Genomic DNA, 22,534 nt, shown 5'->3' with positions numbered 1-22,534 from the left:
TCATGGGGTGACCCACCCACCCCCAGGTTTTCTTACTAGGGATGGGTCATACTTGTCTCGAAGGGGAACTAAAGTTATCTCTAAAAATCTGGTTAGGCTCTTAAATAGAGCTTTAAACTAGATGTGAAGGGGGAAGGGGAGGAGACCAGGCTAGTTGGGAATGAGCCTGGAAAGTGGGAAACCAGCGGCTGAGAAATGGTGTGCTGGAGAGGACCACCAGTACACCACAATAGGGCGAGTGAGGGCGAGTATAAGTGGGGACAGTAAGGATAAAACTGGGTCTGTGGAATTAGTTATTCCAAGGACCAGTCAATCGAGAATAAACTCTCTTCCCTTTATGAGGGCTGAAGGTTCATCAGCCCAGCTGAAGTGCATTTACACCAATGCACGCAGCATGGGCAATAAGAAGGATGAGCTGGAAGCTGTTGTAGGGCAAGGTGACTATGATGTCATTGCCATCACAGAAACGTGGTGGGATGACTCACATAACTGGACTACAGCTATGTTGGGATATAAACTCTTCAGGCGGGACAGGAAGGGTAGGAAAGGAGGCGGGGTAGCCCTCTATGTCAAAGAGTGCTTTGAAACTCTCGAACTGGATTACGGTGAGGACGGGATCGAGTGCCTATGGGTTAAAATCAGAGGAGCCCACAAGAAAGGGGACTTTGTGATAGGAGTCTGTTACAGACCACCCAGCCAAGAAGAAGCTGCTGATGAACTCTTCTATAAACAGCTGGGGACAGTCTCTAAATCTCTGCCTCTTGTCCTTGTGGGAGACTTTAACTTTCCGGATGTCTGCTGGGAGTACAATACAGCAGAAAGGAAACAGTCTAGGAGGTTCCTGGAGTGCATCGAAGACAACTTCCTTGCACAACTGGTTAGCGAACCAACAAGGGAGGGTGCCTTCCTAGACCTGCTGTTTGTGAATAGGGAAGGTCTTGTTGGGGATTTGACGGTTGGAGGACGCCTGGGATTAAGTGATCATGAGATGATAGGGTTTTCAGTTCTAGGTGGGATTAAGAAGGGGGTTAGCAAAGCAGTCACATTAAACTTCCAGAGGGCAGACTTTGGCCTGTTCAGAAGGTTGATTAGCAAAGTCCCGTGGGAAACAGTCCTTCAGGGCAAGGGAGCCCATGAGGGTTGGGCGCTCTTGAAAAATGAAATCCTATCAGCTCAAGAGCAGGCCATCCCTGTGTTCCGGAAAAGGAGCCGGCGGGGGGAAAAGCCAGCTTGGTGGAGCAGGGTGATCTCAAGATGCGTCAATAAGAAAAAGAAGCTCTATGTGCTCTGGAGGAAAGGACAGGCATCTTGGGTGGACTACAGGGACGAAGTGAGATCGTGCAGGGAAAAAATCAGGAGGGCCAAGGTCCAACTAGAATTAAAACTCGCTAAGTCTGTGAAAGACAACAAAAAGTCTTTCTACAAGTACATTAACAGGAAAAGGAGGACGAGGGAGAATATCCAGTCTCTAGTGGATGCAGAAGGAATAACAGTGACAGGGGATAAGGACAAGGCTGAGGTACTTAATGCCTTCTTCGCCTCAGTCTTTAATAGCAAAGAAAGTTGTTCCTTCTGTTTACAAATCCAAGAGTTAGAGGGGCAGATTGAGGCTCCCGTGATCCAAGAGGAGGCGGTTAGAGACTTGCTTGCCCAGCTAGACGTCCACAAGTCTATGGGGCCGGATGGGATCCACCCAAGAGTATTGAAGGAACTGGCGGATGTCCTTTCCAAACCCCTATCCATCATCTTCCAGAGGTCCTGGCTGACTGGGGAAGTTCCACTAGACTGGAGGCTGGCTGATGTTGTGCCCATATACAAGAAGGGTTGCAGAGAGGATCCGGGGAACTACAGGCCTGTCAGTCTCACCTCAGTGCCAGGGAAAGTCATGGAACAGGTAATCTTGAGTGCTATCATGAAGCACATGCAAGAGAACCGGGTGATCAGGCCCAGTCAACATGGGTTTACAAAAGGCAGATCTTGCCAAACTAACCTGATCACCTTCTATGACAAAATCACTCAACTACTGGATGGGGGAAAGGCTGTGGATGTAGTCTTCTTGGACTTCAGTAAAGCCTTTGACACAGTTTCTCACAGCATTCTGCTTCAGAAACTGTCAGCCTCTGGCCTGGACAGGCGCACACTCTCCTGGGTTGAAAACTGGTTGGATGGCCGGGCCCAGAGAGTGGTGGTCAATGGAGTTAACTCCAGCTGGAGGCCAGTCACAAGTGGAGTTCCTCAGGGCTCAGTACTGGGTCCAGCTCTGTTCAATGTCTTTATCAATGACCTGGATGAAGGCATTGAGTGCACCCTCAGCAAGTTTGCAGATGACACTAAGCTGGGAGGAAGTGTCGACCTGCTGGAGGGTAGGGAGGCTCTGCAAAGGGATCTGAACAGGCTGGACTGCTGGGCCGAGACCAATGGGATGAGGTTTAATAAGACCAAATGCCGGGTCCTGCACTTGGGGCACAACAACCCTATGCAGCGCTACAGACTGGGGGAAGAATGGCTGGAGAGCTGCACAGAAGAGAAGGACCTGGGGGTGCTGGTTGACAGCCGACTGAACATGAGCCAGCAGTGTGCCCAGGTGGCCAAGAAGGCCAATGGCATCTTGGCTTGTATCAGAAATGGGGTCACCAGCAGGTCCAGGGAGGTTATTCTCCCTCTGTACTCGGCACTGGTGAGACCGCACCTCGAATACTGTGTTCAGTTCTGGGCCCCTCACCACAAGAAGGATGTTGAGGCTCTGGAGCGTGTCCAGAGAAGAGCAACAAAGCTGGTGAGGGGGCTGGAGAACAAGTCTTATGAGGAGCGGCTGAGAGAGCTGGGGTTGTTTAGCCTTGAGAAGAGGAGGCTGAGGGGAGACCTTATTACTCTCTACAACTACCTGAAAGGAGGTTGTGGAGAGGAGGGAGCTGGCCTCTTCTCCCAAGTGACAGGGGACAGGACTAGAGGGAATGGCCTGAAGCTCCGTCAGGGGAGGTTCAGGTTGGATATCAGAAAAAAATTCTTCACAGTAAGAGTCATTGGGTACTGGAACAGGCTGCCCAGGGAGGTGGTCGAGTCGCCTTCCCTGGAGGTGTTTAAGGAACGGGTGGATGAAGTACTTAGGGACATGGTTTAGGGAGTGTTAGGAACGGTTGGACTCGATGATCCAATGGGTCCTTTCCAACCTTGTGTGATTCTGTGATTCTGTGGTTGTGCATCAATTCTAGCAGTTGTGCTCTGGCAGTAGTCAGGTATTATATTCACAGAATCACAAGGTTGGAAAGGACCCATTGGATCATCGAGTCCAACCATTCCTAACACTCCCTAAACCATGTCCCTCAGCACTTCATCCACCCGTTCCTTAAACACCTCCAGGGAAGGTGACTCGACCCCCTCCCTGGGCAGCTGTTCCAGTGCCGATGACTCTTACTGTGAAGAATTTTTTTCTGATATCCAACCTGACCCTCCCCTGGCGCAGCTTCAGGCCATTCCCTCTTGTCCTGTCCCCTGTCCCTTGGGAGCAGAGCCCAGCTCCCTCCTCTCCACAACCTCCTTTCAGGTAGTTGTAGAGAGTAATAAGGTCTCCCCTCAGCCTCCTCTTCTCCAGGCTAAACACCCCCAGCTCTCTCAGCCGCTCCTTGTAAGACTTGTTTACGTACATTTAGTCCTTTGAAAAGCAGTAAAAATTGGACAGTGACGAGAGTGATGCGAAGTAAGACAGGTCACTTGGAGATGTTCTGGTGTCCTTTGTAAACCATTTCTGTTTACAAATGGGATACTTTATAAACAGTATAGTTTATAAACTATTTCTATATTTATGTTTAGTTTAATAACTGTTTCTGTTTCCCCTCCTGTCATTTCTTGTGTTCTAGGCAGGAGTGTCGCGTTTCGTGGCGAGCGAGGCAATGATGAACCAGCCATTGAAATGATCAAGGTGTCTCATTTAAAGTAAGCGAATCACCCTTGTGAGGGTCATAAAATTTATAGTACGGCTTTAAGAACCTTGTGACTTAGCAGAAATAATAGAAATACTAGGAAAAAAAACCACTTGAGAGTGTACAGAAAAAAGTGCAACAACATCAAGAGGAAACATCTATATTGAAATATTAGTTCCAAGTGGAAAAGCTGTGAATGATTCTGTGGTCGAGTTCATCACACGCTTCAGGATCCAGTCACGTTGCAAGATCAGTCATTGATATTTAAGTTCTTTAAGTATTGTGTTCACTGAGCTGACACTTGAATAATATTGTGAAGAATAAAAACGCTGAAGAATTTTTGTAAACTACTATTACGTTATGAATTAATTTCCTTTAATGCAACATGAGGCTCACTTGAAGTGAGAAGATTGGCATTAAAGTTGGGATAATTTTTCACATATTTATTAAATCCCCTAAGCGTGTATCACACACCTCTGTAATGTCTACTGAAAAAAACAAATGTGAGGTGTAATGTTTGAGAAGTCATCTGATAAATGGCCATTAAATCCTGCTTATTTGGAGACCAGGCCTGTGACAGGAGGCCCCTTGCTCTTTACAGTATCAAAAATAACAACAGTAGTGCTCTGTGAGATTATGTTACTTTCCTGTATAATTGTAATTAAAATGGTGCTGAATTTAAGAAGGCATTGTTGCTAAATTTTAAAGTTTCTTTTACTTTACAGTGGAGCAAAAGAATGAATGTTCTCTACTTGCATAGGAATATTTTCAGAAATATGTATGTGTTCCAGAGGAAGAGTTCAATCGTAAAATGGTGCTATTAATAAATGAAAAATTAAGAATAGCCGTGGGCTTAGATGAAGAGGCTGGAGAGTCTTGAGGACAAGAGAAGATAGTTTATTTGGATAGAAGTTGAGAGGAGTACATAGAACTGCAGAGCCTCTCTGTATGTTCAAGTTATATGTGAAGGTATTAGATTGAAAGTGTTTTATTCATCCAGCTCCACAGATGAAAGGTCTGAAAACCTGACTGACAGGGGTTTAGTATAGGAGGGTTTTATGTTCATTTATCTCTAGATTAGGGAAGTAGGATGTGCCTGGAATAGAGGAAAATTCTATCCAACCTTAGTATGTCTTTCTGATATCTCATGCAGTCATCAGTCTGGGCTGAATATGGATAAGTTAGAGGTGCTGCTGCTTTCTCTGCATGCCTTCCCTCATCTCCTTTACCGTAACTGAGCAGTGCCACCTGACAGAAATTCCTCATTCTTTTAGAACTCTCTTTCAGACTCTTTTGTACCTGAGTAACATAAGGAAATCACAACATTCAGAGTGGGATTTGAGCTAAATTGATGTACTCTACTTTATCTTAGTTTTTGAGGGTTTCCAGAGTGCTGATATGAACAACGCATGAGAAGCAAAATGCTGAAATGAAAATGGAAGGATAACTTTTGATGTAGTAAACTCTTCTTTGTTCTAGGCAGTATCTAGCTGTAGTATTTAAAGACAAGCCGCTGGAGATCTGGGATGTCAGAACGTGCACTCTGCTCAGAGAAATGTCGAAAAACTTCCCTATAGCGACTGCTTTGGTAAGGAATAAAATCTTTATTGTTTATTTAATGTAATATGTTTAGTATAAAAATCACAGTTGGGCAGCAAATTACTGTGTCTCTAGTGTACAGGCAAGCGTACATTTTCATCTGTCATCGAATGGAGGCAAGAAAGAAAGGATGCGGTGGTGGAGAAATCTGGTCTGCTCCTTGGGTGATGGAGGGATGTTTATAGAAAGCAATCTGCATTGAGATCATTATAATTAACAGAAACATCACTTGTAAATTCAGGGAATAAATATTTGTCTTTCCTATTTATCCTGAACAATATTTCCCAGGAGTGGTCGCCTTCTCATAACTTAAAAAGCCTGAGGAAGAAGCAGTTAGCGGCCCGGGAGGCCATGGCCCGACAGACGGTTGCATCCGATACTGAAGTTAGCAGTGTGGAATCTTCAGTTATTAGGTATTTCTCCTTATTTAATGCTCTTTTACATCAGCTGTTGTTTTCTTACCATGTGCCATTATTCTATAGAAAAGGATATTTTGGAACTGATTCTTGAGTACATACACCCCAGGCAAAGGAACGTCATGGCCCTCCCTTTAGCTTTTGAATGTGGAAATTTGATTTACCGCTGAGTGAGAGAAATGGTGCTCCTGTACTTCAAATCAGGGGTGTCTGGAGCAGTCCTTTAGTTACCTGGTTCCTGACATAAAGCTCTTACTGGCCCCCAAATATATAAATGATTTAACTGTTGGGTTTGATAAATTGTTTTGAAGGAAATAAACACTTTTGTGCTGCCTCTATGCATTAGTTAAGGAGAATTTGCCTTGCAATTCTAATTTCAAGAAAGAAATGCTTGTGTCTCATTGTGTTCTCTTTAAAGCTTGTTACAAGAAGCCGAAAGCAAGTCGGAGCTGAGCCAGAACATCTCTGCCAGAGAGCACTTTGTGTTTACAGGTGCTGACGGTCAGGTTTATCATCTCACGGTGGAGGGGAACTCGGTAAAAGACAGTGCAAGAATTCCTCCTGATGTGAGTTCCAGTTTTCTGTATCATTGATACTTTGGGGTTTTTTTCTTAGCTATGATTGCCAGAAAAAAAATTAGTGATACTCATTGTACTGGCAAGTGGTGATTATTGCAGTGATTTGAAATATGAAATAAAAGTTCCAACTTAAAAATAGTAGCAATTCTCTTTTCAGATTTTTACTGTTTTTCTATTGAAAATGCTCTTAAATGGATAATTTTTAGAATCTTCCTAGGCCCTGACTTGCTCTCCAAATAAATTTCATTATATATTTTTAAGAATTTTAGTAAAGCATAAGCAAAAAGTTTGAAAAATGAAGATGGTGTTATGGGAACATGTTCAGGCCCTGTTAATGGATTTTGCCTTATATCGTAAGGACTTGTGTGGGCCAGAGCGCCCTTCTGTGAATTTTAATGTAGGGTTTTTTTTTCCCTACTTGCTCAGAGGAACAAATTTTCTTTTTTTAAGTTGTTCTTGCAGGATTTAGACCTAATATCAGCCTTCCAGAACCCGAAGGGGGCCTACAAGAAAGCTGGGAAGGGATTTTTTACAAGGGCGTGGAGTGATAGGACGAGGGGGGATGGCTTTAAATTGGAGAGAGGAAGATTTAGATTAGACATTAGGAAGAAATACACACTGAGGGTGGGGAGGCCCTGGCCCAGGTTGCCCAGAGCAGTGGGGGCTGCCCCATCCCTGGAGGGGTTCCAGGCCAGGTTGGATGGGGCTTGGAGTCCCTGATCCAGTGGGAGGTGTCCCTGCCCACGGCAGGGGGTGGGACAGGAGGGGCTTTGAGGTCCCTTCCAACTCAAACCATTCTGTCATTCTATGATTACATGAATTGAACTTACAAACAGCAATTCCTTCATTTTTTTTTCCTGCTTTGGTATATGCTGGTATGGTGTTCAATGAGCTCTGCCATGTTGGTGTTTCTCTGCAACAAGAGACAGAAAAGTGGTTTCCATTCCTTTAAACCCAAATGTTGTTACACAGAAATGTCTTTTAAAGCATATTGGAGCAAATATGTCTGGCTTTGAATTGTTTCTGGTTTAACACAGCAGAATTGGGTCTATTGCATCATATGATATTTAAAAACAATACTAACATTGAGATAATTGTTCTTTTGTTTGGCTCTATTGTTCACAAGAGTTTGTTCTGCTTCTTAAATCTTCCTAGGGCAGTATGGGCAGCATTACGTGTATTGCCTGGAAAGGGGATATCTTGGTCCTTGGAGACGTTGATGGAAACTTAAACTTCTGGGATTTGAAAGCGAGAGTATCCAGGTATGAATGCACTCTTAAGTCTCATAAACATGAGATAATGAGTATTAGAAAGATTTTCTTTTTCACCCTTTTGGTTTTGTTGTTCAATGCAGGAGATCATCTGCGGGGTTTGAGGGGGAAAATGCAAGTATTTTGAAGTAAAATTTCAGGAAATGCACTGGTTACAGTTCTGTGCATTTCATCTTTTGTGTTTAGAGATGGAGAAGCATTTTATCAGAGGTTGTCAAACAGCCAGATACACTCCTTGTGTTAAATCTGCAGTGGCTGCTGATAAAACATTTAGTACTGTATTTATTTCAAGCATTTAATCTTTTCCATCATAATTTGTGTAGCCATTTCTGCATGTAAATACACAGACTTTTCTCCTTGTCAGTCTGTACAACATCAGGAACTGCAGCGCTAAGGGAAAGGATTTAATTACCTGTAATATTTGATATAGAATGGTTGATACTAATCTTGTGCTTTGCCTTTCTCAGGGGCATTCCCACACACCGAAGCTGGGTGAAGAAGATACGATTTGCCCCGGGGAAAGGAAATCAAAAACTGCTTGCAATGTACAATGACGGAGTGGAAATTTGGGATTCAAAAGAGGTGAGTGAGTGTCTGCTGGTTTGACATGCGCTACTTTGCAAAATGCACATATTACTTAAGGTCTCTTCCAACCAAAACCATTCCCTGATGCTATGATTCTGCTTCTGAAAATCAGGATGGCAGGGATGAAGTTTTATTTAGTCATATGATTTCTTGCTGAAATCTCCCACTGGCTCAGGGGCTCCAAGCCCCACCCAGCCTGGCCTGGAACTCCTCCAGGGATGGGGCAGCCACCACTGCTCTGGGCAACCTGGGCCAGGGCCTCCCCGCCCTTGTCAAGAATTTCTTCCTAATCTAAATCTTCCCCATTCCAGTTTAAAGCCTTTTCCCCTTGTCCTGTCACTCCATGCCCTTGTAAAAAGTCCCTCCGTTCTCCTTTCTGTTGGGAAAAAGTCTTGTTTCAGTGTGAAAGTGTGCCCTGCACCAAGGTTTCTGAAATCCTTACTCTCTGGAACAGAGACCACCATTACAATGATTTATGACAAACTTCACCTTTTTATTGTGAATTTTGTGGTACGCCTCGTGGGCGTGTGACAGAGTGTGACACTGGGTGATGGAGAGCCTGCTGAGAATGAAAAATAACTCCCAATTTTTCAAGGTCCAAATGGTGAGCAGCTTAAGAAGCGGAAGGAACGTTAATTTCCGACTCCTGGACGTGGACTGGTGCACCTCGGACAAAGTGGTCCTGGCGTCAGACGATGGGTGCATCAGAGTGCTGGACTTGTCCATGAAACCATCGTGCTTTAGAATGGATGAGCAGGACTTAATAGGTACACTTATCTCTTTTTTTTTTTGCTGTGAACTGCCAGATATTTCATTTTGCAGGTGGACCATGAAAATGGTCAGCACTTCTCTAGAGCAAAGAATTGTCGTGTGTAGAGAATTGAGTGTTTCTGTAGTGGTTCTCATAGCTGCAGATAAATTTTGCAGGCTTAGGGAATATGAGTGTATTCTCGGTACGAATTTAATCTCCTAAACAAATGATACTTTTTAATACCTTAATTGGAATATAAATTAATTAATAATAAATTGGAACATAATTAATTTTCGTAGAGATGCCGAGCATGTTGACCTAAAAAGCATCAGCACACCAATTGGGTATTGGTACATTCATCACTGATGTTAATTACATGATTTTGAGACATTTGTTACTGTGTAAAAATATCCTTTCTGGTATTTCCAGATATCAGCGTTTAGCCCCTGTCTGACCAATTTCGGTAGCTAAAACCGAGCAGTTGGGCCCCCAATTCCCTTCCCTCTCAACCCCCCAGGGAAAAGGATATGAGAAGAAAAGATTTGTGGGTTGGAAACTAAAACTACAGCTTTAATGAAATAGTAATAGTAATAAAGAAGATATTAAGAAAGTAATAAAAGATATACAGATATGAGATCGTGCCCCCACCTCAATGACTGTGTGACCACAGACACTGCAGAGCAGACACGAGGGAAAGGGTCCGAGGCTGGGAGGGAGCTGGGCTCAGGGAATGGGTTCAGGAACACACGGATCTGGGATCAGGGATAAACAGACAAAGTCCTCGCTGGACATCGGCCACCAAAGAGGAGAGCAAGACCCTGGTGATCCCTCAGTTTTATCCTGAGTTATAACATGTATGGGATGGACTCCTCTGTGGTCAGGTTGGGGTCACCCCTCCTGTCCGCCCCTCCCTGCAGGTATGACGTTTTCCGCCTCTTTCCCTTACGGCTCCACCAGCTCGAGGATGGCCTGGGTTTCTGTAGGAATAAGTGTGAGCAGTGGCCTTTCTGCGTCCCAGTGCCCCGTGTGATCCCTGCTGGAGGGAAACCCTGCCCGAAACACATGCAGTTCACTGCCAGAAAATGAAATTATTTAGACAAGACTGAGCTGAAGTCAGAAATTGATCCTGCTTTAACTCAAACCACTATACAAAGACAGTTTGTTGATCAATACACTGCTTTTCAAAGTAGATTTTCCCACTGAACTGCTAGCAGCAATGCTAGTGCTGCAAGGTTTTTATTGCCATATGTTTAAGGGAATTTAAATATTTGACTATTAAAATAGTTAACTAAGCTACATTTTTCTATGTTTTATTACTGATGTTCCAAATCACTGCTTTTATTATGGTCTTTTTGGTCAATACTGTTTTTACTCATACATTTTCCTTAAAACATGCCAGTTCTGACCTATGTACTAAACAAAATTGTGGCGTGGGGAGCTGTGGCGTGGGATGTTTGCGGGAACACAAAATTTATTGCAGCTATTTTTACTACCAAAGGACTGTTCTGTAATATTAAGCTATAAAAATTCATGTTCTAAACCCAGGCACACTGCAATGAGGATATCCCCGGGTGAAGGCTGCCTGTGATTGAGCTGTCCTTCTGCCTCTGCGCTGGGATAAGCTTGTAATTACAAAATCACATTTACAAGGTTCCTACATCATTCGGTGCATAAGAAGTGCAGGGAATTGCTGAATGTTTAATAAGGTTGCAGGTTGGAGCTGGTTTAACTCCTAAGTCACAGTCACTGGGTAGCGTTTACTGCATGTGATCCAAACCTTGTACTGAAGGCAGAATTTGGAATTTCTGTGATAACAGATTTCATCTTATTTCTTTGCTAACATACACATGTGAAACTTCACAGCATTGTTTTGGGATGATGGGTGTTAATCCTTGTGTTATAATGTAGCAACTACAGTTGGTTGGGAATGATAAAACAGAATCGTAGAATGGTTTGGGTTGGGAGAGACCTTAGAGCCCATCCAGTTCCACCTCCTGCCATGGGCAGAGACACCTCCCACTGGATCAGGGGATCAAAGCCCCATCCTTTGTGGGCTTGAACCCCTCCAGAGATGGGGCAGCCACCACTGCTCTGGGCAACCTGGGCCAGGGCCTCCCCACCCTCATTATGAAGAATTTCATCCTAATATCCAATCTAAATCTTCCCCCTCTCCAAATTTAAAGCCATTCCTCCTTGTCCTATCACTCCAGACCCTTGTAAAAAGTCCCTCCCCAGCTTTTCTGGAGCCCTTCTGTATTGGAAGCTGCTCTAAGGTCTCCCCGCAGCCTTCTCTTCTCCAGGCTGAACAACCCAAACTCTCTCAGCCTGGCCTCAGAGCAGACGGGCTCCAGCCCTTGGATCATCTCCATGGCCGCCTCTGGACCCATTCCAACACTATGTGTCCTTCTGATGTTGGGGATTCCAGAACTGGACACAGGGCTCCAGGTGGGGTGTCAGCAGAGCAGAGGGGCAGAATCCCCTCTCTCCCTGCTGGCCACGCTGCTGTGGATGCAGCCCAGTTGGTTTCTGGGCTGCGAGCGCACATTGCTGGCTCATGTCGAGCTTCTTGCCCTGCAGCACCCCAAGTCCTTCTCCTCAGGGCTGCTCTCCGGTTGGTGCAGCTGTTCCTATTTTCCACCATGTCCTTGGAGCAGCAGTAATGATGGTACACAGCCCCACTCAACGCTGCTGCAATGTATTCCAGGAGTCTCTGCCTGAATTCAATATGAAATGCCCTGCAGTTCTCATTTGAGCACGGTTGATAACCTTCTACCTCCTAGGAAATGTTTTTTGCCTGAGTGTAAAGATAAGCTTTTATGTCTCGTAACCCATGCTGTGTGTATGAAAAGGCTGTGATTTATGTTTTTTCTCTGGTGCTTGCAAACAAGGTGGTACATCTTGTGGTTGCCGAACACTGTGTTATTGCACACTGACCACTCCACAATGAATCTTCTCCTTTTGTTTCAGAACCTGCATGGTGTCCCTATCTGCTTGTGCCCAGGGCTTCGTTAGCTTTGAAAGCATTCCTGTTACATCAGCCATGGAGTGAGAAATATTCTCTAGATATTATAAACATGTAAGAAATTATATATATATATATATATATATATACACACACATAATATATCTCTTTTTAAATCCTAGATCTTTTATTAGTCTTTCTGTGCAAATAACTGTTAGATGTATGTTTCCTCACTTTTTGGAACAGTCAAAAATCTAATAGCTTCAGGATTTATTACTAAACTAAGAAACAGAAAAGGCTTCAAGGCCAAGTATTTTATTTCTCTTGACTTTCAGTAGCCCTTGGCTATTGAAAACTGCTCTCTGCTTTAAGGTCCTAGCCATATTTTATGTTGTTTATGGGTTATAGTACTTCAGGGAACAGCTGTGTTCTGTGTTGAAGAACAGGTCTGGATTTGCTTTGAGTGAGCCATGCTTCACATCATAGTAGGAGCGCTTTTCTGCCTCCTTTCTTGTGTCTGTGCTGTTGGCTGTCACATAGTAATAGCCCACGCGGGCTCATTTTCATTAAGGTTTAGGTTAAGGAATAAGAATAAATGGGAAAAGGAATTTTGGTGGCACTGACTGTGAGGCTGAGACAAAGCAAACCCAGTCTTTCATTGCTGCTTTGGAACTATGAACTAAACAGGCAATCTTGCATGAATAGCTCATCATGAGAACATGAAAGATGTTTGTATGTGTTCTTGTGTTTTAATGCTACCACCAGTGCTCGGCCCTCTCACATAGTTCTCTCATTTTGGTAAACAGAAAACCTTTGACTTTCTTCTTTTTTGATTTTTCTTTATCCAGTGATTATCCAGAGAATGAAAATATTAAAAACCTTCTTCAAGAGCAGTTGAATTCATTGTCCAAGTAAGAACTTTGCTATTAATATTTGAGTAAGCTGGGAAATTCAGAGAGGGAAGAATCCTTGATATTTGTGGCAATTTATAATGAAGAAATATGCTTTTTGCCTCTCCAGAGATAAGCTTGAGTGATGACAGATGTTATTTTAAACAGAGTTAATTTCTATTTTTATGTAGTGCCTGGGGGTGGTGCTTTATTAATTTTAATTTAGATTTTTTGATTTTTATTTCTGTTTTTACTAAGTAAATTCATTTTCTGTTTTTTCTAATTAAAAATAAACATCAATGCAATCTCGTTTTTTTTTTTTCTTACATAAGAAAACTTATTTCAAAGTGGTTTAAGCAACTCGACAGCCAAAATGTACTATTCTGAGTATAGAGAGAGTGGTGATAGAGGTTGGTATTGATTTGTTAACATTGACTGATCGTGGTAGTGGCTGACAACTGGAGATCTAAAGATACTGATTGGGCTTAGTGTTCCATTTGTAATAGACCAGTGAGCATTTGTAGGGTTTTTTTAGCAATGCTTCAGTGCTGTACAGTTCATTGATGTTGATCCAGGCTGTGTTGGACACCGCCACTAAATACTCCAAGGTTTGTTTGGGTATTTGAGCTCTGAGGAAGGCAAGAAAACAGAAATCTTGGCTTGAAGATACACTTCCAGAGTAGCGTTCACAGACATTACTCTGCTTACACAGAAAACAGGTTTGGGCATCTCATTTAGGCTCTGAAAATTATATTTGAAGATGGTATTTCCGTTTTCCTCTGTCCTTTCATTCAGTAGAACGGAAAAGATAACTTAGTGTAGTTTTATCTGGTTTGAAACATGCAGAAAACCTGACTCCTTGCCTGTGGGTCCCTTACGCCTGGCCTTACGTAGTCGCAAAATTATTTGTAATTGAATTAGTCCTGTAATTTGTCGAATCACAGCAGACTAATTTATAGCTTTGTCTACACCCTTGTGGTTGTTCCCTTTATTACAAGAGCAACGGGTTCCTGGCAGACTTGCTGTTTGTATTTAAACTGGCAGACCGACTTGTGCCTTCAGATCAATTCTATTTCAAATTCCTTGTCCTTCCTATGGTAATTGGTTTGGATGCACTTTTTTTCAGTTCAGAACAGAAATTGCGTGGGTTTTATTTTGATTATTTTCAGCTTGTAGGTGATTTATTGTATTTGTGTTCAAAACCAACCAGACTTGCGCTGCATTTGACAGCTTATTAAATGGCTTTCTCTTTTTTACAGTGACATAAAGAAACTTTTGCTTGATCCAGACTTTACGCTCTTGCAACGATGCCTCTTAGTTGCCAGGTAGTAGAGATACCGATAACTGTATCACGTGTTTCTGAATAAAATTGTCATCTTATGAGTGCGAATGAATGCGCTGACATTGTTCTTCTGCCTAACCTGGAGCTAATATTAGCCTGTCTTTATTCAGGGATTTATTTTCAAACTTAGTAACATTGTAGTTGAAAGGGGATATCAGTGACTAAGTGTAAAATAACAATAAAAAATCAACTTCGACTTAGTTTAATTGCCATTTTAACACTCTTCTGGCCAACCTCTTTCTTACCTAGCTTGCTGTCATTCCTTCATCTTTTCTTGTTGTTTGTCCCATTCATAATGCATAGTACTTGCGGTGCCCACAAGAATGCGTACTCTTTGTACAAAGATGTTTAAAATATAGTATATTTCCATGTAGCATATGAAAAAATACAGCTATCTTTCACATTCTGGCTTTTGTCTTCCCAGACTGTACGGGGATGAGTCGGAACTGCACTTCTGGACTATTGCTGCCCACTATTTACACAGCTTGTCACAGGAGAAGCCTGCAAAACTAACGGATACAGCTGTCATTCCAGAGCAGCTGGTTAATCCCTTGGATATCTGTTATGACATACTGTGTGAAAATCATTACTTCCAGGTATTTTAAGGAGTTCAAAAATATATTTAATATGAATGTCATCAGCACAATAAACTCTCAGCATTGTAACCTTCTTATTACCTTACAGCTCTTCACTATCCTTTATTCACAGTGTTCCACACTGGATTCAGTCACTCCCTATTATTTAAAATTAGAGGGTGTTCCAAAACCTGTCAAAACACTTTTGTATCTTTTAAAAGCTTGGGTTTATTTCCTGTGGTGTTCTTACACTTAAAATATTTTTCCTTCTTTGTGCAGAAATTCCAGCTTGAAAGGGTAAATCTCCAGGAAGTGAAGAGATCAACATACGATCATACCAGGAAATGTGCTGATCAGCTGCTTCTCTTGGGCCAGGTTTGTGGGTAATATTTGAGTTTTTTATTCTTCTTTGTCCGTTTTATCATAGAATCATAGAATGGTTTTGGTTGGAAGGGACCTCAGAGCCCATCCAGTCCCACCCCCTGCCATGGGCAGGGACACCTCCCACTGGATGAGGGGCTCCAAGCCCCATCCAACCTGGCCTGGAACCCCTCCAGGGATGGGGCAGCCACCACTGCTCTGGGCAGTCTGTCCCAGGGCCTCCCCACCCTCAGCGTGAAAAAATTCCTCCTAAATTTAGTCTAAATTAAATTTAGATTTAGTTGTCTAAATTAAATTGTCTAAATGTCTAATCTAAAATCTATCCTTACTACAGATGTTTTATTGAAGTAGAACCGTAGTTATTACTCTGCTGGTAGATATTTTTGTCATCTGTTTTAGGATAACTATCTCTTTTTTCTTGCCAGACTGACAGAGCGGTGCAACTGTTGTTGGAAACAAGTTCAGAGAATGCCCATTATTACTGTGATTCGCTGAAAGCTTGCCTGGTCACAACTGTAACCTCATCGGGCCCATCTCAAAGTACCATCAAGCTGGTAGCAACCAACATGATAGCCAATGGAAAGCTCGCAGGTAAACCGTGATCCGGATTGCCCGTTTGCTTATAAAGCGGTGATTCTGGCTGTTATTAAGGCTGCTAACGGAGATGGGAGAGGAGAAAGTCCTGTTGTGATAGATCTTATGTTGCTTATGTTACAGCCACTATGCAGAATAGTTAACTCAAATGATCAGTAACTCAGTGGTAAAGTTCATCTTGCTTTGGAAAAACATGTTTCTGGAACAATTCACCTAGCAGTAGTTAGCACAAGATGCTGAGCCCATAAAGCTATGTATTTTCCACTTTCCATATTAAGGAATTAACTAAAAATCAGTGGTGTGTTACTGAGGCTGAAATATGGACTGAACTTCCTTGCCAGTTCAGAACTTGTTTCAAAAAGTGTGTTTCCTTACATATTTGGGTAACCTTTGCTTAACGGGAGAGTTGTTCACCACGTGATGATTGACGGAAACATTCAAAGGCATGCAGAGAAAGTACAGCTGTCTGTAAGTGCCTGGAGAAAAGTACTTTTCACTCTGTGAACATCTAACACTTTGCTGTGAATTATTACACTCTGGACAATGTTAAGTTAAAATAAAGGATTACTGATGAAATCCTTTTATTTGAATTATGAAGATCGTTATCTGTATATGGTGAGAAGTTCAGGGACCTCCTCGTCGCTTATACTTAGGAGGAAGATAAAAGAGACCTTTGTGAGGGCTTTCTAAGCTCTGTAGTCCAGGAAAGAGATGTGGTAGCTGACACCCAGGTTGTATGGAGAGTAAAGTGATAGGAAGTGGGGTTTTTCACCATCCTCATATGCTGAGAACGATATAGACATCCTTTCTCTAGTGTCAACAATCTGCTCATAGTTATATAGCTACTCTTTTTTCCTTTAACATCTTCTGTGGTGTGCCTTTTGTTTTCCAGAGGGGGTACAATTGCTGTGTCTGATCGATAAGGCTGCCGATGCCTGCCGCTACTTGCAAACTTATGGCGAGTGGAATCGTGCGGCGTGGCTTGCAAAGGTAAGAATTCCTCAGTTTTCAGTTTGCTAACATAAGTGATCATTTTAGTATATGTGGCTGCGCAAGGTGATGAGGGTGTTGAAGTTCTCCAAAGTTAAAAACCTCAAACATAAGTTTGAAATAGGTTGACAGGAGTCAGCAGCAAGGTGGGCACTCATCTCTTCTCCATGGTAGCTGGTGACAGGACAAGGGGAAATGGCCCCAGGCTGTGCCAGGAGAGATTTAGGTTAGATCTTAGGAGAAATTTCTTTGCTGAAAGGGTTGCCAAGCACTGGCAAAGCCTGCCCAGGGAGGTGCTGGAGTTTCCATCTCTGGAGGGACTTAAAAGACGAGAAGATGTTGCACTTGGGGATGTGGTCTGATGATGGTCTGATGGTGGGCTTAGCAGGACTGGATCGATGGTTAGACTCCATGATCTTAAAGGTCTCTTCCAACTGAAACCATCCTGTGATTCTGTGACTCTGTGAAATATCATCATCATTATTTCTCTCTATGTGTTAAGTTGTAATGAGCCAATCCAATCAGTGTTGACAGGTTCTTCTTCCGTCTTTTGGCTACAGAGATCAGCCCTGGTTGTCCAAATGACAGGATCTGGGGCCTAAAAATTATTGGAATACTCAATTTTCCAGTTCTTTAGCAGTGGTTTGTGAAGATGCATATAGCTGCAGCAGCACAGAGTTCATAATAAGCCATATAAAACCACTCCTGGAAGTGGAGGAGTAATTAGTAAGGGACTTTGTGCTGAGCTCCATGCGTGCCGATTTTAAAGTTACCACAAATGACATAAATTTGCATCAACTTCTGCTTCAGTACGCAGATGTAATTACTGCAGGAGGACACAGGCACAGCATTAACTCTCCAAATTATAACTGACAGGAGGCAGTAAGGATGTTCTCTCAGTGTCTCTAAGCAAAGTTGCTGTTACAGTTCCTGCAGAAAGGAAGGATGGAAAAAGTCTTACTCTTTTTTTCCAATGTTTTCTCAATTTAGAAAATGAATTTTCTAAATGATCAAATGTCCATAAGGAAAACAAAGACCTTTTGTCCTGAAGTCTTCAGTAAAGAATAAAGATTTTGAAGGTCTTGATACTCAGGGGATTTAGAAAAGCCTTGTGGCAAAAATACTGTTAATAGTGACCTGAGTGGAGTATTTTTATATTTAAATACTTCTAATTTTCCTTGATATTGCATCAATACAAGTGTGATGTGTACTTTTTATAATAAAAATGGTAATTTTGGGGTGCTTTTACTACTCCTGAAAGTGTTTCACTGAAAAAAGTGAAAGAGAAGAAGAATCTTTTCAGCTGAGAATTCATAACCAGATTTCCCATCTGCCAAAGGTTCGTTTGAACTCGGAGGAGTGTGCCGATGTGTTGAAGCGCTGGGTGGATCACCTCTGCTCGCCACAAGTCAACCAGAAGTCCAAAGCCATTCTTGTCCTCTTGTCACTTGGATGCTTTACAAAAGTTGCAGAGATGTTGCACAGGTAAAAGCAAAACAGCACTATCTGTGTTTTGTCTTCTCCCAAACTCCTTTTTTTATGCTTTTATGACTCGGAAGTCAAGGGGGAGGGAGCCTGCAGTTTGATTTCTGACATTTATTTCTATTTTACCATGCTTTTTTGAATTCGCTTTAACCCCCATGTTTCTTTATGCTGGAACTGATGGTTTTGTTGCAGTTTCAGCAAATACACTGGTATTTCAGGTCCATAGGAGGGTGTGGAGCTGATCTGAGGCCTGGAGCTCCACTGCTGTGAGGACAGGCTGAGAGAGTTGGGGTTGTTCAGCCTGGAGAAGGCTCTGGGGAGACCTTAGAGCAGTTTCCAGTACCTGAAGGGGCTCCAGGAATGCTGCGGAGGGGCTTTTTACAAGGGCCTGGAGTGATAGGATGAGGGTAATGGCTTTAAATTGGAAGAGGGAAGATTTAGATTAGATATTAGGAAGAAATTCTTCACACTGAGGGCGGGGAGGCCCTGGCCCAGGGTGCCCAGAGCAGTGGTGGCTGCTCCATCCCTGGAGGGGTTCCAGGCCAGATTGGATGGGGCTTGGAGCCCCTGAGCCAGCGGGAGGTGTCCCTGCCCATGACAGAGGATGGAACTGGATGGGCTTTGAGGTTCCTTCCAACCCAAACCATCCTGTGACTCTCTGAGTTCCTTTTACTGCAGGCTTTAAGATTTCTGGCCCGCATTGACCGAGCAGTAGCGGTTTACAGTAGCTTTGGTTATTTCTGGTTAAGTTGAGCCTTTCAAAGGTTTTGCATCAAATGTGACTTCCTTGAGCACTCGGAGGAATGGGAGCTGTGAGGAGCTTGGGGAGAGGGCTGGCTGTCACCGTTTAACCCTGGAGAGGGTCAGAAGCCTTGCTCTGCCCGAGGTCATTTGCTGCTCCAGACCTGGCTGCAAGGTTTTAGAAAGCCTGTATGCAAGTATTTTCATGTGATATCCTGGAATACTTTCCTATCCAAACAAATTCTGTTCTTTTTTCCCCATTTCACAGTATGAGGTACTTTGATAGAGCGGCTTTGTTTGTTGAAGCTTGTCTACAGTACGGAGTGTTTGAAGTTAATGATGATACAAATATCCTTTTTCTGGAACCCTGCTTTTCACCTGGGTGCTCATACCCAGTGTGTGTGAGCCAGGAGGAGGTGACTGAGTCTGCAAAGGAGTAGTTGCCCTATCCCTGGAGGTGTTCCAGGCCAGGTTGGATGAGGATTTGATCACCTTGATCCAGTGGGAGGTGTCCCTGCCCATGGTAGGGGTGGGACTGGATGGGCTTTAAGGTCCCTTCCAACCAAACCATTCTATGACTCTAAGTCATGTAGGTAACTCCAGATCTAATTAATGAACAAATCTCATAGTACAGCCTTACAACCTTACAATTTCTTAATTCCTTTTGCAAGTTGTGACACAATGTTATGGCAGGTACTTACGTGTATCTGAAATGTGTCTGGTTGGGGTTATAGCACTGATAAACGCTAAGATGAATTCAATAGTAGAATTTAAAGCAACTTCTTTGTCATTATTTGTGCTGAAAAATATTGGATCAGCGCAGTTGGCAGCAGCGTTCAGCGTTTTCAGCTCGAGAGAGCAAGCAGGTGAGGAAAAAGTAGATTCTGAGTGTTTTCTTTATTAATTAGTTTTCCTTAATGCTTCATTCACATAAATTGATCCACGCCGTGTATGCTGATTACGCCAGAAGCTTGAAGCTCCTGGGCTTTAGGCAGGGAGCTCTTCTCTTTGCCTCGAAAGCAGGAGAAGCTGGTAAAGAGTTACTGATGGAGCTCAAACAGCCTAAAGAGGAGGTGACACAGGAGTGAAAACATGATGTTTGTGAGGAGCTTTGGGGCTTCTGTCTATTTTCTGACTGTTTCCACCTCTTTCAACTGTCGCAGAAATCCCATTTTGAAACATGCTGGAAGAGTTCTGTACCTGTGTTCCATTTTCTTCTAAACAAACCTTTATAGTTCTTCACCACTGTTGTATTTATATGTATAAATAATTCAATCTGTACTATAAAAATATATTTAAAGAATAAATATACATCATAAACCGCACAGTTCTTTCCTGGAACAGTGTGTTTTCTCCATCCATTTTTCTGTTTAAAATCACTGTATTGTCATTTCCATAACTGCTTAGAATGGAATCTTGAGTAGGTTTACATACAAGAGTCTCCTAACATTCCCCAAATCCATCAAATGTCCCTTTTTTTGATGAAGGTATTGTTTTATTCCATTTTATTCTTGTGTGCTCTCCGTGCACACCTTAGGGACTGAATTCTGCCTTGTGTTGACTGGTTTGTGGGACCAAAGGATGGCAGAAGGTCCTACCTCAAAAGCAGCAAGGTAGGCTCCTGGAGAATATCTCGGAGACCCCTAACACTGTCTACACAGTTTTGTTTGTTATTTTAACGTGTGATTAAGAATAGGTAAAAAAAGCATTGTGCAAAGCCAAAGTGTTGGCTTTTTTAGATATTTTTAGTGCTTGTGGCCCAGATTTAAGGATGCCACCACGTCTTTTCTCATTTTTGTGCCACTATTTCAGTATTGAAGTGTTTGTTTTCATTGTTATTCTTTAGTTGAGCTCTTATCTTTTCTATTTATTACTGATTGACTGAGATATTTTACAGCTGAGGAGTGGGTGCTGATGTTAAATGGACCTTCCAAACTGAAAACTGGGGTGTGTGAAAATTAGTCTGGACTAAAAAAATAGAATTATTCCTTTTACCAGGTTGTAGGAGATACTGCAGCTTCGTGGGAATCGGATCAGGTTAAAGGTCTCTTATTTCAATGTAATTCATGGCTTGTCTACGTAGAGGGCATTGCATTCTTCTTATGTTAGAGTATTGCTGGATGTGTGTTCTGCATCCCTTCCTAGCGGGACCACCTTTGGCACTTCTCTTTAACTCTATCAGCCTCTTGATTTGCCTCTAAAATAGCGTTTCTGATACCATTTGAAGGTTCAGGCTTTTCTATAATGATGTTTTCATACAAATGGAAAAAAATGTGATATTCAGTGCTCTAAATGGACATGTTTTAACTGCAATATATCGTGTGTCTTCTCACCACGTCTTACACTCACCGTAGAATACTTTGTCCAATGTATTACAAATAACACTTTAGAGCTTCTTTAGCGTGGGGAAAGTAAGTATACAGTAAAACTTGCCTTAAGCTCTACCTGGTGACCATCAGAGTTGAGCAAAATTAACTGTTAAGCATGGGCTGAATTCTGCCTCACATTTCCTACTGCGACACTCCTCACCTCCTGCTCTTGGTGTTTAATTGCTCATGGACAAGGTTGCTCCAGAGCTGATGCAAGCACATGCAAACTTGTTCTTTGACAGATCACATGGAAATGTTTATCAGTGAATCTCTGAAAAAAAAACCCCGTCTCTAATATACACTTGGATTTAAAAATCTGATGATTTTGCAAACATTGCAAAAATTTAAAAAACATTTTAATACTGAATGTTTCTGTATGATTTCAAGTGTGAAGGCTGCAGAATACTGTGTGGTATTCCCTATTGAAACCTTTGTGCTAAAAATAGGATATAAAAGTGGTTGAAATGTTTATTTAGATAATAGTGCAGTCACACTATGATAATAAAACCAAGCTTTTAGAATCTTTGTGTGTCTTTATTTAATATAAAAATGTCCCCTGTTGCACTGGGGTTGAATGCCGGTTATGCCCAACGTCCTTAGCTCTAGGATAGGTGTGGATTTGATGGATCATCTGCTTGGTGGATAAGGAATTGGCTGGGTGGTCGCAATGAGAGACTTGTGGTCATTGCCTCCGTGTCCAAGTGGAGACCAGTGACAAGTGGCGTTCCTCGGGGTCAGTGTTGGGACCGGTGTTGTTTAATGTCTTAATGGCAGACATGGGCAGTGGTTTTGTTGAGAGAGAGGTTTCTGTCCCTCTACTCTGGTGAGACCTCACCTGGAGTCTGATGTTCAGTTCTGGAGTCCTCAGCACATGAAGGACATGGGGCTGTTGGACCAGGTCCAGAGGAGGCCACGGAGATGATCCGAGGGCTGGAGCACCTCCCATACGAGGACAGACTGGGAGAGTTGGGGTTGTTCAGCCCGGAGAAGAGAAGGATGCAAGGAGACCTTAGAGCAGCTTCCAGTGCCGAAAGGGGCTTCAGGAAAGCTGGGGAGGGGCTCTGGATCCGGGACTGCAGGGAGAG

General features: G+C 42.8%; 1 protein-coding gene across 1 annotated transcript in view; it reads left to right on the top strand.

The window, feature by feature from the left end:
• The window catches only part of WDR11 (WD repeat domain 11), a 41,364-nt gene extending 19,409 nt beyond the window's left edge, over positions 1 to 21,955 (top strand). The window contains exons 13-29 of the mRNA XM_054071106.1: positions 3,858 to 3,933; positions 5,400 to 5,508; positions 5,808 to 5,932; positions 6,354 to 6,501; positions 7,669 to 7,775; positions 8,252 to 8,366; positions 8,965 to 9,136; positions 12,088 to 12,196; positions 12,931 to 12,993; positions 14,232 to 14,297; positions 14,739 to 14,910; positions 15,169 to 15,264; positions 15,696 to 15,861; positions 16,757 to 16,854; positions 18,194 to 18,339; positions 19,349 to 19,431; positions 20,014 to 21,955. Coding sequence (XP_053927081.1) covers positions 3,858 to 3,933; positions 5,400 to 5,508; positions 5,808 to 5,932; positions 6,354 to 6,501; positions 7,669 to 7,775; positions 8,252 to 8,366; positions 8,965 to 9,136; positions 12,088 to 12,196; positions 12,931 to 12,993; positions 14,232 to 14,297; positions 14,739 to 14,910; positions 15,169 to 15,264; positions 15,696 to 15,861; positions 16,757 to 16,854; positions 18,194 to 18,339; positions 19,349 to 19,431; positions 20,014 to 20,168 — 2,006 coding nt within the window. The 3' untranslated portion in view covers positions 20,169 to 21,955. The remainder of the gene's footprint in view (positions 1 to 3,857; positions 3,934 to 5,399; positions 5,509 to 5,807; positions 5,933 to 6,353; positions 6,502 to 7,668; positions 7,776 to 8,251; positions 8,367 to 8,964; positions 9,137 to 12,087; positions 12,197 to 12,930; positions 12,994 to 14,231; positions 14,298 to 14,738; positions 14,911 to 15,168; positions 15,265 to 15,695; positions 15,862 to 16,756; positions 16,855 to 18,193; positions 18,340 to 19,348; positions 19,432 to 20,013) is intronic.
• Positions 21,956 to 22,534: the final 579 nt, after the last annotated feature.

The sequence above is a fragment of the Cuculus canorus genome, chromosome 7 (assembly GCF_017976375.1).
Source record: "Cuculus canorus isolate bCucCan1 chromosome 7, bCucCan1.pri, whole genome shotgun sequence".
NCBI lineage: Eukaryota > Metazoa > Chordata > Aves > Cuculiformes > Cuculidae > Cuculus > Cuculus canorus.
This window is presented reverse-complemented; position numbering and strand designations above follow the sequence as displayed.